At 34.0% G+C, this 15,308-nt stretch overlaps 1 protein-coding gene across 2 annotated transcripts; it reads right to left on the bottom strand.

Annotated features, from left to right (window-relative positions):
- Positions 1-7,495: 7,495 nt before the first annotated feature.
- On the bottom strand, positions 7,496-11,534 carry LOC106319335 (ATP-dependent Clp protease ATP-binding subunit ClpX). Of its 2 annotated transcripts, XM_013757624.1 has the most exons (16): positions 11,421-11,534; positions 10,588-11,241; positions 10,449-10,510; positions 10,257-10,363; positions 10,095-10,174; positions 9,834-9,884; positions 9,565-9,639; positions 9,413-9,490; positions 9,044-9,106; positions 8,899-8,969; positions 8,717-8,816; positions 8,528-8,632; positions 8,238-8,300; positions 8,041-8,163; positions 7,773-7,925; positions 7,496-7,703 (listed from the first exon to the last, which is right to left on the bottom strand). In XM_013757624.1, exons 2-16 carry the CDS (start codon positions 11,176-11,178, stop codon positions 7,659-7,661), a joined length of 1,767 nt encoding a protein of 588 aa, XP_013613078.1. In that variant the 5' UTR covers positions 11,179-11,241; positions 11,421-11,534; the 3' UTR covers positions 7,496-7,658. The 2 variants fall into 2 exon arrangements, with proteins under 2 accessions (XP_013613078.1, XP_013613077.1); XM_013757623.1 differs by having other exon boundaries at positions 7,496-7,925.
- Between the last annotated feature and the right edge of the window lie 3,774 nt (positions 11,535-15,308).

Here is a 15,308-nt window from a genome sequence, read left to right on the forward strand (position 1 = left end):
AGAGGGAGAGGGAGAGGGGGAGGGGGGATATACTTCCCACTAACTACGGAAGATTTAGCTACTCTATGGATCACGTAAGCAACCTTGACCTTATACTGCAAATAGGTTCAGTTACAACCAAAATTCAATGCAGCTAGGAAACATTGTAAACATTTAGCTGGCAATGCAGAAATAAGAACACACTAGCAAGAAATATAAATGGTATTCAAAATCATAAAATATGCAAAGTCAGTTTCATGAGATAGTCATTACTTAATAAACGATTTATATTTTCACATGCTTAATAGACCCATTTTTGATAGGATAGAGAGAAAAAAAATGAAGATGGATACAAAGCATTTCAAGAATGATACTGAAAATTCAAAATTATTAATAACAAGATAGCAAATACAAAGCAAATGACCCCGCGCAAGCGCGGGGTTGACGATTCCTAGTATACAGAGGGAGATTGACGATTCCTAGTATACATAATGGGTCGAGTTAATTATGTTCAACCACTAGGGCCGGCCCGTCCTATGAAAATTTAAAAAATAATCTAAACAGTTAGAATTAATGTTTAATATAAATTTTTATCATATAAAAATATACATATTAGTTAAATATTGTACATGTTATGTTATTGTATTTGAATTCTAAATAAACTATGCTTTATGGAAAATTAGTTATTATTTGAAAAATATAATTTTTTTTTGTTGTTGAAAGATTTTAGATGATTTTCTTTTGTTAAGAAACATATGTTAATTATACATTAAGAATTGAATTTGACCTTACATCATTCTATTTGTTGGGTAGCTCAAATTTGATTTAAACAAATAAACTAAATTTCAATCTTTTAAAAAAAATTATGAACTACTTGAATGATTATACTATTTAACTTTTATTAATATATAAATTTCTTTCCATCAAAATATGCGAATGATTTTCTTTTTACCTAACAATATTATGGATGTACAAATTAGTTACTTTATTTTATAAAACAATTACTATTGTATTTAATTGTTTCTTATGCCAGAATAATTTCTCCTGTATGAGTTATATTTTATGAGGTTGTGTCACACACCATTTGTGTTGATTTTTCTGAATATATTTATGTTATTTTCTGTATGAATAAAGTAGTTTGAAAACATAGCTAAATAGTTTTTTTTTTTTGGCAGCGAACGGCTATTATATTACTCAAGCTTGAGGTGGTCTGGGAAGCCAGACCGGAATAAAACAACCAATAAAACATAAAGGTCTATGAAAAGAATGTGCATTCCTAGCTAACGAATCTGCAATCTCATTCTGCGTCCTCGGAAAGTAGCTGATCTTGAAGTCCGGAAAACACAACCGAAGAGTTTGAATGATTTCCATCTCAGCTGAGAAGTTAGGCCAAGCTTGTGGTTGTTCTATCATTGCAATCAGATCCTTGCAGTCCGTCCCAAACCGCTGACAGATCGAGTGTTGTATCATACTCTCCATTGCCAATTGTAGCGCTTCCAGTTCCGAGTGTAAAGCTGTATCCCGCCTCCTCAAGTTCCTTCACCCCATGAGTTGAATCTTCCCCATGGTATCCTTCCAAACCCATCCAATTCCACTAAACTGAGCTGTAGAGGTCCATGAATCATCCACCATACAAATATTACCCAAGCTTAAGGCTTGTGTTTCTTCAGCAGTCTGTACATGTTGCGGAACCGGTACAATGTCTCTTGCATTGTACCAAGCTTGGCACTCGCTCTCTGCACACCCGACTAGTTCCAATGGGTCTCTGACTATGCCTCTAAACAACTTATCGTTCCTAGCTTTCCAGATGTACCAAATTATCTAAGGATAGGGATCTCTATAATCTTCTGGCTCCAGAATACTACTCTTTCTCCAAAAAAAGATAGTCCATATTAGCATAAATACTTGGTACATGGAAGATTTGAGAGCTCGACGGTGTTGATGATTGTTCTCAAGCTTGTAAGGCTGGTGGGCACTCAAAGATAGCATGAGTAACAATCTCTTCTGGCGCTCCACATCTTGGGCAATAATGATCACAACGCATATTACAGCATACCAGATTCCTTGATACTGCTACCTGTCCTGAGATTAGTTGCCATATAAGATGACAAATCTTTGTGGCGCATTCACCTTCCAAGCAAAGGCTTGAAGTTTTGTAAACATAGCTAAATAGTTTAAAAAAAACTACTAATGTATCTTTTGATGTTTTTTAAATCCTGTGGACTGCATATATTGAAAAAAGACAACAGCGATGCAGAAGCATAAAAGGTACTAATGTCGATATTGCATACTCCACCTTGGCGATGAGGGTCTTCTTGGTCAACTTGGTAGATGTTGGGGCCAGAGTTTTTTTTTTTTTTTTGTTGATGAGACCACTTGAAGTTGCTTCACGTTCCTAGGAAGAGATTATCTTGCTCCTTTCTACTAAGCTGCATGATCTTATTCAGGGATGAATATACATTAGGCATACTACTTAGAACATCAGGGATTTGTCCTCAGTTCCACCAACTAAATCTCTTGACGGTTATTTGGAATGTTTTCTATTGTAGATCGTGGCCGGCACTGCAACATTATGTTTCTCTGCTACAATAGCTAACAGTGGCTCCATCGAAGTAATGGTTCAGAGTTGTCGGGAGCCAAACCCTGAGGATTTGGAACAATCTTATTCATATCACAGAACAAAATACCATGTGAAACAGTGAAGTTGCATGAGAGTAAGTACTTTCAGAACAGATGAGTGTATATGCATGTCCGAGCAAGAGCTATCAGAAGGACAGAGTAGTTTGATTTGAATGATGCAGAGAGAGCCGTCTAGAGCTACAGAGGAGGAGATGAGGAGAGATGATGACCAGGATGAGACTTAACAACCTCACTGGCGCTTACTGTACAGTAGAATCTCTCCGACTTAGTCTGGTCGCTCTAACACCATCGTTGCCGTCACCACCGCCTGACAGTACGTACCCCCATTTCACAGTGAAGAAAAGTAGGAGATAAAGGAGTGAGTGTAAGTTAAACAGAAGCTACTGATCCAAAGAACAAACGTAAGCTATTGGAGAAAAAATTTGATAATCAAGACATGAAAAAAGTAAAACAGAATCAACAAACCAAACAATAATAAGCTCCCGAATATTTAAAGATTTTTAAGCCGGAACTACCTTTGGGTCGAGTAGGAGCATGTCAACCCCATAAGCTTGCCGTAGTGCTTCATATTCCTTGTTTCTCAAAAGCTTAGGAGGCGGACCCGGACGGAGTAATGACAGCCATCCTTCAAATAGGCGAAGAGTACAGAGGAGATGACATCGACGGTTGGCTGGCATAAATATTGACTAAAACACATGCGTAAGAAATCCAAATCAACAAACAGGTTCAAGACTTATAATTCAAAGTTGTTTGCATAAATATCTAATTACAGAGTCTTGAATAATTATGAGTTTAAACGCCATAAATAGTTTCGAAGATCAGAAAGTATCTATATATATATATATATCGAGATACAGAATGATTATCGGAAAAATGAAAAGATACATAAATCAAGATTTTCACCTCCTGCCATCAACCTTGAGATTACATGGAAGAGAGCTTAAACAATTTCTAGATGCATTCGCTGTTCCAAAGAGACAGAGAAGTAATTAGAGATCAAAGAAAAAAAGATTCACGTTTTTGCATAAAAGAAAGAGCTTAAAAACTGAGAAAATACTGCTGCTGCGACCTAAATCTGCGAAGGATCCAACAGTGCGAATAAGTGTTGTTGAGATTGAAGCGGCCATATTCTTTGAACCAACTGAAGAAACCCCAATGGCTCATCTAAAACACCAACTCGAATTTCTCAATCTAGCGTAAAACACAATCTAATCGAAACAAAATCTCAGTATATTAGTATATTATAAGAGATATGAAGAAATGATGATTCCAAGAAGAGAAATATTGACCTATATATACCCGAGATCACACCACCTTGTAGATCTAAACACGCATTGAATTACTCATCGTGGGTGAGTCCATGAATGGAGTTAAACATGAAAAGCCATCAATCGGACCGTTTCAGAGACTGAGATGATGCTCAGGCGTCACTGCCCGCCATAGAAGGAAGATTGAATCAGAACTCCATGGGTTCGCGTCTGTAGAATTAGGGTTACAGACAAAATCCATTTGTTCGGGCCGTACACACAATTTCACGCCTAAAGCACACGACAAAGCCCATCACAATACAGAATTAATGAAACGATGAGTTTCATTCCCCTTCAACACCTGTCACGCATACAGAGACAGACTTTCTGACTTGGAATCCTAGGTGTCCTCACCAGAAGAGAAAGAAATCTTCTTTATATATAAAGAAGATAACTATATCATTTACAAAGAAAATTACCATATCTGCCATATAAAAAGGGGCAGATACTCTCATTAACTGATTTTATAATCTATTCTTTTAGAGTAGATTGAAGAAATTGATTGACAATACAAAACACTCACCGGATTACTTGAGAGATTTTGTTATTTTCATTTGATACATCAATCACTTGGTAAATTGGATGCGTGAGAATTTTTGTTATTTTCATTTGAGACCTCAATCACTTGGTAAATTGGATTCAATGCCAGCACGACGCCTATTTCTTGTAGAGAATTATGTTAATAAAAGACATTTAATCTAATTTATCGTGCAGTTGCCATAAAACTAACTTTTTCTACTTTGACATTTTCTACTTTTTCATTGTCTAAAAAAGTTCAAATCAGTTAATTGAAAAGCCAAAAATGTGGGAAAATAAAAAATGTGATACTTACATATATATACACTAATAAAAACAAATTATTAAAAGACATTTAATCTAATTTAATCTAATTTATCGTGCAGTTGCCATAAAACTAACTTTTGCTACTTTGACATTTTCTACTTTTTCATTGTCTAAAAAAAATTCAAATCAGTTAATTGAAAAGCCAAAAATATGGGAAAATAAAAAATGTGATACTAACATATATATACACTAATAAAAAAATTTGTGGTGAAATTATTATCGAAATAACAATTTCAAAACTGGTCAACAAGTGTCAGTTAACCCAATCTACCATATATGACAGATTAAAAATGTAAATCCACTGAGGATATGATAATCTACTGGGCATAAAAAAATACTTGATTCATATAACATGTAGAATATACACTCTACAACTAACATCTAAATTTTAGGGAAATTGTTTTTAGGCAAAAAAAAAAAAGTACAGTAGAAACTCTATAAACTAATACTTTATAAATTAATAAATACCATAAATTAATAAATTTCTCCGGTCCTAAGTTGGAACGGTTCAAAATATGACACAAGTCGATAAATAATTAGATAGTATTTTCGTAGAAAATCCTATGTAAATATATGGTCCCACTAAAGTTATGAATTAATAATTCATATGTATGGACATTTTACATAAGTACAAACCAACCATTATGTTAATTATTTTATATTTACAACGGAATTATTTTTATATTTTCTTAACATTTAAGATATTTTGATGGGATTTAGTAAAATTATATCTAAAACCACTTTTAAATTCTATTAAACATATTGTATACACACCAGATAATATAATTAAACTAATATAAACATCGAACTTAAAAAGTTAATTAATGTATATATATCAAAATATCAAAATTAATAAATATCAAAATCATAACATTATTAATTTATAGAGTTTTTTTCTGTACATTGTCTCATTAGGCTAATTCCAAATTTGTACAATTTTTACCAATAATGTCTTTCTATTTATGAAAATAGAGCTTGTGATGTCGTTTCCAGAGTTTTCGGTTTCATTGTTAAAATTTCAAAAACTGTCCCTTGACCTTGCGATGTTGTCGCTAGAGCAGCGAATGTTTATTCGCCTTATTAAAATCTGAGAATCCAAATTTGAACTTTATTGAGAAATAGTATATCTCCCGTTCTTTGCACGGACATGTAATGTTCAATATAAAAGTAAAATGAACATACAATATTGATTTTTTTTTTCAGAACAATGGAAAATTATTAGATATGAAAGTTTAGTGGAAAGATTTCCCTTGAAAAATACAACTAAATTTTTTTTTGGTCAAATACTACTAAAATATTAAGATTGCTTTTGTACTCACTACTGTGGATGGTATTTCTTGTATATTTTCATTATTCTCCGTGTATATTTTTGTTTTTGTAAAACTATGTTTTCTTTCTTCATTTCTAGTGATATATTTATTTCCAATTTTTTTTGTGAGAAAAAACTACAAAATTTGGTAACAGTATATAAGAAAAATAAAAAACAAAAATGTGTGTTGATATGAAAGTAAACATATATAATATTTCTATAAGACTACAAAATATAAAATAAAGAAAACTAATTTAAGATCTGGTTTTGATATAGAGTAAACATGGGCTTAATTTTTTAACTTGTAGTGCTTTTCAATTTTATTAGAGGCTTGTAAATCTGCTATAAGGTGAGTTTGTTACTTTCTTTCCTCGAATTATCACCATCACAACCAATATAAATTTTCTAGCAAATCGAGAATAATCTAGTCTACTTAGAATAATATTGATCAATGTATTACATTAAAAGGTCAATATTATAAATTGGTTAGAAGAGGTAAAGGTTAACATGATGCAAATTATGATTTGAGTATTGAATAATTTGAGCGTATTTAGTTTTACTAACCTGGAGTTAAATCTTCATTGGTTAACTCTGCATTAATCTTCACCACGGAAAACTTATGTTTTTCTTAGCCATTGAAAATAATTTTCTTGGAGAATAGAAGCCATCGATTTGTAAATTGTAATTGCATTGCAAAGAACCATTTCAAAGAAATTAGAAAATGACTTTGAATGTAGGTAGGGATGAATCTCATCGTGAGTCAAAATTCCTTTGTATATAACAGTTTCCAAAATTGTGTGATCATGAAGTAATGGGAGGTATATTAGGAAGTTTTGTTTTATCAATTTTTTTTTATTTTTTTTAATGTATCAGTTATTAAACGTAACTGTTTTTTTTGTATTTTAAAAAAAAATTGTTAATCCATGTATCAAAATTTTATTGGTCATGTGGCTTGTGCTTTAGTATATAAAAGATGTTATCGTTAAAAAATAATTATCTAATGGATAAATACAAAAAGCTAATGCATTTGGAAATTTTCAATAAATTATGCTATAAAATTGATCTATCTATTCATATTATATAACTATGCATGTATACAAAATTAAACTATTTTGACTATGATAAAACATATATATTTTATTGTGTAATTTAAATATTGATTTAGTACTAGCTATAGAATATTTCACAGAAAATAGATATGATGGTAACATGAGGTAAAAAAAAAATTGAGAGATAAGAATAAAAATGGTGAGATTAGTTAACAAAATTAGAAGATAGTAGAATAATTTTGCACGTGACAAAAGAGTAACATGGTTAAAATGTTTGAATGTAATTGAAAACTTAAAAAAATATGTCTAAATGTAATTTTCTCACTATTTAGTATGATGATACGAGAAAGAGACTGGCACGAGGAATCTTCCAGCTGGCTCATTTCACATTTCACATTTCACATTCCAGTGTTGTACACATAAAACTGTAGCTTTAATCTTTATTTCTTTGTTAATATATCTGAACAATGAAACATTCATTCCCTATTATATATCCAACACAACTTACATCCTCTCATAAGATTAGTTCAGCTACAAGCTCTGAGCTCTTTTTGTTTCATCCTCCTTCCGCTTCTCCTGTGGCATCAAACATTTTTGTCAGCTTTCGCAAAATACTCTTGTTAGCACGTGTTGCACGACGTTTACATTTGACTCAGTTTGTTCAAAATGTTGTTGCGGAACATCATCTCCTCTAAGGATTTTTGCACCACATCCTGGTGATCCTACTGAACCAACAGCCTCTTCATCCACCAAGACCGCCTTTATACTCTGTGATCCTTCTGACTTGCCATCTGGTACCTGTTTAGGATTCAAATTTAGCTTTTAAAGGCACCAACACAGTTGTTCGTATGGACCAACATGCAATGATTTATATTGAATATTCAAGGTATAAGGGTGCATTCCTCAGCCATACCTCGAACATTGCTTCTGTGAGGATACTTTCAAGTATAGACCGTAAGCCACGTGCACCAGTGTTCTTTGACATGGCCTTCCTCGCGATAAGCCTCGTTGCACCTTCAGTAAAATGTAGTTGGACCTGGCAAAAAGGGTTAAAGCATGAGGAAAGAGGCATGCATATGCAAGTAACTGTTAGTGGTAAATATGAGTTACATTGTTCATGCGAAACAACTTCTTGTACTGTTTGCCCAATGCACTCCTAGGCTCTGTTAGAACCTACATAAGGAACCAGGAGTTATAACCGGTAAAAGAGAAAGCTGCCTCACTCAAGATGCAATCTCGTACAGCCATCAGTTGCTTACTGGAGTGGAACAAAGATAAACAATATTTATAAGAGGACACATAATGTCTTGACCTGATTGTAAACAAGGGCAAACTAAACGACAAAGGATTTGTCTAAAAGGCCATTCCAAGGATTCGCAAAATTAGTAGAAACAAGCTACCTGTACAAGCTGGTCTTCATTTAGTGCAGATAAGCTCACGAAGATGGGTAGTCTTCCAACGAACTCAGGAATGAGACCATACGCAACAAGATCCTCACTTTGTAACTACAATAATTATATATCAGACAATGAACAAGTTAAAATATAGCGGAAAGAGTAGCATAGAATTTAAGAGAAGGTATTCCTTACAGATTCCAACAATGAGGATGTTACTGCGGAACTACTGAACCCAGAAGTGTTCATATTTGTACGAACCGAAGCACCAAAACCAATAGAGGCATCGTGTTGACTGATACAATAAAAATATGTGAATCAAGCCTTAGAGAAAAGGATACAATTAACCTATTTCGTCGAGACTTAGAGAAATATACCGTTCAGAAACAGTTTTCTCCAGATCGACAAATGCTCCACCACAAATAAAAAGAATGTCTTTTGTATCCATCTGCATATTTGATGAAACTGGATTATTTTTGACTGGCTGTGTCACAAAAAGTGCTATTTAAAATGAAAACAAACCTGGATGCTATCTCCTCGAGGATCTCTCCGTAATCCTTTCTCTGGAATCGGGACACTGACCACCTGCAAATTTGTTTATGTAATAGAAGCTGGAGTTTTCATTTTTTGCTAAACTTTTTAAGGCATATAGTAACAAGCAACCTGTTTTTTCAATCAATAATAATGTCTGAGCATATATGTAGAGCTCTTTACTAAATTTTAGCTATCTACAAGGGAATAGTCCCCATGTGTTTTGTTTCCGAATAATTCAAAATGATACTATACACATGTAAGACCTGAACACCAAGGCCGAACAAGGAATCCCTAATTGTTTATATCAGCAATCGAAGTTGAGAATAATTAAAAAAATTTAAAGTAGGAAATGCTCACAGTTCCTTCCAGCAATTTCAGCAATGACTGCTGCACACCTTCTCCAGAAACATCTCTACCACCATTTGAACTATGAGACTGAACGAGAAAAATAGGTAAGAGTCATTATTAATCATTTTAGGATCAAGGTAAGGAGTGAAGAAAACTTATACCTTCATGCTCATCTTATCAACTTCATCAATGTACACAATACCCCTTTGAGCTTCTTCTACATTGCACCCAGCTTCCTGCAGTATCAAAACATAAAACATGAATGCTGTGCAAGACTAAAGCATTTGAGAAGATGCAAAGTTTCTCAACTGTTATGAACTATCGTATCAGTAGGAACATTGTAGCTTATCCAGTAAGCAGTTTAGATGACATCTCAAAAGATGGTATACACTACAATTGAAACGTAATATGAGGTGATAGCATGCCATACCACGTATAGCTTGTAGAGTATTGATTCCACATCTTCACCGACATAACCTGCCTGGACAAGAAGAGTAGTTTTAGTTGTGCTAAGATGAAGGCCCGTGTAATATCTCCTCTTAAAACCATCCAGAAAACGTCACTTCATTTTCCAAAAAGATTTTCAAAATGGTAAGACATCCCAATGCTTCTCTGATATATAATACATACGAGCAACGATTTGTCATAGTCAATAACCAAAATCTAAAAGGGATAAGTGGAAGCAACTTGCCTGAGTTAATGAAGTGGCATCAGCAATGGCGAAAGGAACATTGACAAGACGCGCTAAAGTTTTTGCCAGTAAGGTCTTTCCTGTTCATATAATTAAGGAGGGCGAAGAAGGAGGTAAGCGTACCAAATAAAAAGGCTCCAGTCGTAAAGAACATAAACAGACCTGAACCAGTAGGGCCAAGCAACAACACATTGCTCTTATCCAACTCCACGAGATCAATGCTATCATCATCATCCTCCATAACAAGGTTAACTGATTCTGAACCAGAACTGGGCATCAGAATAAAAAAAAAAAGGAATTAATGAGAGGTATGCAGTAAGGAAAATAAGAATGATAATGGAATGGAAGACAAACCCTTTTAGCTTGGAAGCATGATATATTCTTTTGTAATGATTGTAAACAGCAACAGAGAGCACCTGCACAATGGAATGGAAGGGAAAGGAGTGTGAATGGGAATAGGGAACAAACTAGCTAGAACCGGACCGGAGCGGACCTTCTTTGCCTTATCCTGACCAATGACAAACTGGTCAAGCCCCTGACAGATCTCCTTAGGTGTGGGAAGCTTCACCAAGCCGCTGCTGCTATCTGCATCATCTTCGTTTTTGAAGCCTTGAATCTTCGAAGATCTGTCATCACCGTCGTCGTCGTCGTCATCGTCATCAGCATCAGCACCTTTCTTGACCTTGCCAAGCTCGATAAAGCTGCCTTGAAGGGGAGAGAGCTTGAAGGGCCTGAAGTAAAAAGCGGACTTGCATTGGGGACAGAAGTTAACGGCTTGATAGATGCCAGGCTCTCTGGCAGTGAGGGACAAAGGACGATTGGAGAAGACGACGAGCATGTGGGCGGAGCAACGAGGGCAATTGACGTCACTCCTGATGTAATCATAATCACCGCCGCTGGAGTCGTAAATACTACGGCGGGAGGAGAAGAAAGGGAAAGGGGTAGTAAGGGTGGTGTTGGCAGTGGGGGGTTGAAGAGGGATGCGGTGGAGAGTGTCGTCGGCGGAGATAATGAGTCTGAAACTGCGGGAGACAAGAGATGTCTTCCTCGACAGAAACCTCGAGATGGATAAGCTACACAACATTGCAGAGATTCCACTTCTTTTTTTTTTGTTTTTCCTCTTTCCTTGGTTCACACCATATACAGTCTGTAACAAAACCCAACCAAGTCATAACTAACTAACTAGCCATCAATTTGATCAAAAAACAAACTTATCCCAAAATAAACTCCATCAGATCACTCAAACTACATACACGGATTCGAAGATATCAAAATGTTCACAAACCCTAAACGTAAATCCACGAGAAATCAAGAAGAGAGAGAGACCTGAAAGTTGGTCCAGATACAAAACCCTAAACTCCCAACGATTGGTGCTGCAGATGGAGATTAGATCGTGAAGAAATCCGCCATATACCCAGGGAAGAGACCTTAATCTGAAATGGCACTCTAGAAAATTCTCAGGCAACCATTTTTAATCTATATATGGACCCATAAACCTGAAATACCTAAACTAACCTTAATGAAATAACTAAATGAATATAAGCCCAATCCCTCACCCAATCTAGTTGATCAAATTGGTTGTCACGTAATCTATGTGACTTCTTTTGGTAATCAATTGATCTGTTTTCTTAAGAAGCATCAAAGCTTTTCATGGGCCTCATCATACGTGGTGAAAAACTCATTCTGTCCCTTGAGGCTGCAACCAAATAAAAAAATAATTTTAACCAAGTTCAGAAACATCACATTATTAAAAGTACACACCCATCTTAGGGTCCAATGGTAACGGCAGAGATGATATAAGCAGGACGGAATTAAGTTGCGGTGCGGTGCAACAGCGGTTCATGCGGTTTTCGAAAGAAGTACGGTTTTGATAGAATAAATAGTGCGGTTTTGATTAGAAAAGCAGTGCGGTTTTCATAAAAATTAATTTTAATAGAAATAGTAAAAATAATATATATTAATGTAATTTGAAATTATTATTTTTTGTAGTGATATATATATAAATTTAAATATAACTTTTAATAGAAAATCTTACTGTAATTTATGTAATTTTATTTTTTTAATCAAAATAGGCGTTGTCAAAAAAATTATACTAATCATTAACTAACAAAATAAGTAATTTATTTTGTATGGTGTAGAATCATCACTAAAAATAATTAAAAGATAGTAGGGCAATTGATTGTGATTTATTATTAGGTTTATTTACCTAATAACAAAAAAAAATTAGATTTTTAATAAGAGGATAAAGAGAGATAGGAATAGAAATGAGGATAGAGAGAATGTTTTTAGTTAGATAATGAATTTGTGCTTTTATATAGGAAAATTGGGCTGAATAGCTAAAAAATAAACCATATTTAAGAATCTAACTAAAAAAAAAAAGAGTCATCATTATTACTATATTGCCCTCAGTAGCCGATTACTAAAATCTCAAACACCTTCTTCTTTAATTACCAATCACCACCACCGTCGTCTCTTTCTTAATCACCACCACCTTTTTTATTGTCGCCACTTCCACTACAATCATCACAAATCTGTAATCTTTGTTCAGTAGTTTATATTTTTCTAAGCCACAATCCTATAAACCATCATTTCTTCCTCCATAATCACCACCGCTTCCATCAACTATGTTATTTTGTCACTTAGCCACCGCTATGTCATCATTTTTTTTTTAATTATTAAAATCTGTAATTTTTGTTTTCATATTTTTGCCATCGCATCTTTTAAAACACTTATGTCTCTTTGATATCAGTCACCACATCTTCCACCATAACCACCACCACACGTATGTACTATGCTATTTGAACGATATGTATTATGTTATTTCGTTGTTACTATTTTATTTTAATAATGCTTCATATTATGTACCATGTGCATGTTTTGACATTTGGATTAGGGTTTATATTCCATTTTAGGGTTTAGTGATTAGTGTTTTGGGTTTAGTTTATGGAAGGTTTGGTTTGACATTGTGGTAAACATTACATGTTTCCCTTCAATCATAGACATTTCAAAATTTGAACAATAAATACTATACTATTTCGTTTGTTACTATTCTATTTTGGTAATGCTTCATATATGTACATAGTGCATATTTTGATATTTAGGTTAGGGTTTATATTTTATTTTAAAGTTTAGTGATTAGTGTTTGAGTCTGGGTGTAGAAATCATCCATAGATATCAAGGAGGTGAACACAATTCATTTTCGAATATACCATTCTATTTAATAATTTTACTCATACTTGCTATACCATCTAGTTTGTTCTATACTATTTCTAATCTATGTTATAAAAAGTTATTGGTTTTTACATGTCCACGTCCGTCACTTTCTTTATAACCACCGCTCTCACTACCACCACAACCACAACCACCACCTATCTCATTGTCTCTTTTACATATTTCAAATTATCGCCACTTCACCATCACCACCGTACTTACCTCCATTGCTATGCTACTACGATAATCATCACCGTCACGATCCGTAAGCCATCCTTTCCGTAATCACCACCACCGCCGATGTGATAATATTAACGACACCACTGTAACATCGAAACCGTTATCATCACCGATTGTTTCATAACCGTCACCGTTTTTCTTCCATCACTGTCACCACCCATGTCTCGTCACCTCCCCCCATTTTTTCTTTCAATTTTAACGTCATCAATTATTTTCTTTACCGTGTACTTGCAAGACACAAAGTTAAAACCGGATGGAAATGGGAAAAAATGATATCCATTTAATTAAGTCAAATCGATAGCTATATTTTTAATATTGATCCCAAAATTGGTTAGTTGGCAAATTAACCCTTTTATATATATGGAAGGCAAATTGTTATTATTATTTTAGGGTTCATAGAAAAACTGCATTTTTGTTATTATAGAAAAAGATAAGATGCAATACATTACAATAATGTGTCCTTCTAGTGTATTTTTAGTACTTAAACAATTTAGATTGGTAATAAATAGAACAAATGTATTAGTATTTTAATTAAATAAAAATAAGAAATAAATAATCAAAAATAGAAACACACACTTTTGAACGTCCATAATTGATGTGTATGCGATTTTGTCAAATATAGAAGAAACAAAACAAAAATTGTTTTAGAAAAGTGCGTTATTGGATAAATATCGTCCCGCTAATTCATTTGTTTTGTGACTGGTGACATATGTCAATTCCGTCCCGCACGACACCAATTCCGTCCCGCCTTTTTGTTTCCATTCATACACTTAGGATCTCACTGGTTCAAACGCAGCGGTTACGGTTGCGGTTGCGGTTGCGATTGCGGGAGTTTGTGGATACGGCCGGTTGCGGTTTCTAGCGGTTTTAAGAGATTTGTACGACTGGTACTGCGGTTAAAAATTGGTGTGCTTGCGGGTGACTTATGACTGGTTAACTACCAAATGCGGTAATAGTCAAATAATAAATTAACAATATTTAAATTTAATATAATTATAAAAATATCAAAAATCATAAAATTATAATAAATATAAAATTTCTATTTAGAAAGTTATAATTTTAATTTTTGAAAATTTATTGAAATTGTTTTTATTATAAAATTTTATAATATTAATTAAAATATAATAGATATATTTTAATATTTTCATAATTTCAATTTTAAATTTTTTATTAAATATTTTTACTTTTGTATATATATTGTTTTAAAAAAAAATAAAAAATTTACCCTCCCGCAACCGTCCGCAACCGCAAACGCTAACTGGAGCTGGCTTTTGAATTTATGAGATTCAGAGCGGTTTGAGGCGGTTTAAAGCGATTTGAGCGATTGTTGCAAACTGCCGACAACCGCTACCAACCGCAAAAGCTGCGTTTGCGGGTGGTAGCGGGAAAACCAGTCGCCCCCTCAATGGCAACACTTGTGCGGTGCGTATTTCGAATGATGGGACTAAAAAAATACACATGTCACCATTAAACTTAAAACATAATAAAAAGCATTTTTCAAAAAATACCACTTTTTGTCAAAAACTGAAAAAAAAATACGATGATATTTTTTGATACAAGCAAATATTGAAAAACGAATCAACAAAAAGACAATTATATAATATTTCGACGAATAATATTCAGGCGATGATTGGCGATAAAGAAGGCAACACGAAGGTTGATACAAGCAAATATTGAAAAACCAATCAACAAAAAGACAATTATATGATATTTCGACGAATAATATTCAGGCGATGATTGGCGATAAAGAAGGCGACACGAAGG

The sequence above is a fragment of the Brassica oleracea genome, chromosome C9 (assembly GCF_000695525.1).
Source record: "Brassica oleracea var. oleracea cultivar TO1000 chromosome C9, BOL, whole genome shotgun sequence".
In the NCBI taxonomy this organism is placed as follows: domain Eukaryota; kingdom Viridiplantae; phylum Streptophyta; class Magnoliopsida; order Brassicales; family Brassicaceae; genus Brassica; species Brassica oleracea.

Coding starts and splice junctions, on each gene's coding strand:
- LOC106319335 (XM_013757623.1), bottom strand. CDS start 11,178: ATGTTGTGTAGCTTATCCATCTCGAGGTTTCTGTCGAGGAAGACATCT. Junction 9,885..10,094: donor ATGCCACTTCATTAACTCAG/GCAAGTTGCTTC, acceptor CTTCTTGTCCAG/GCAGGTTATGTCGGTGAAGA. Junction 7,926..8,040: donor TCACAGAAGCAATGTTCGAG/GTATGGCTGAGG, acceptor AATCCTAAACAG/GTACCAGATGGCAAGTCAGA.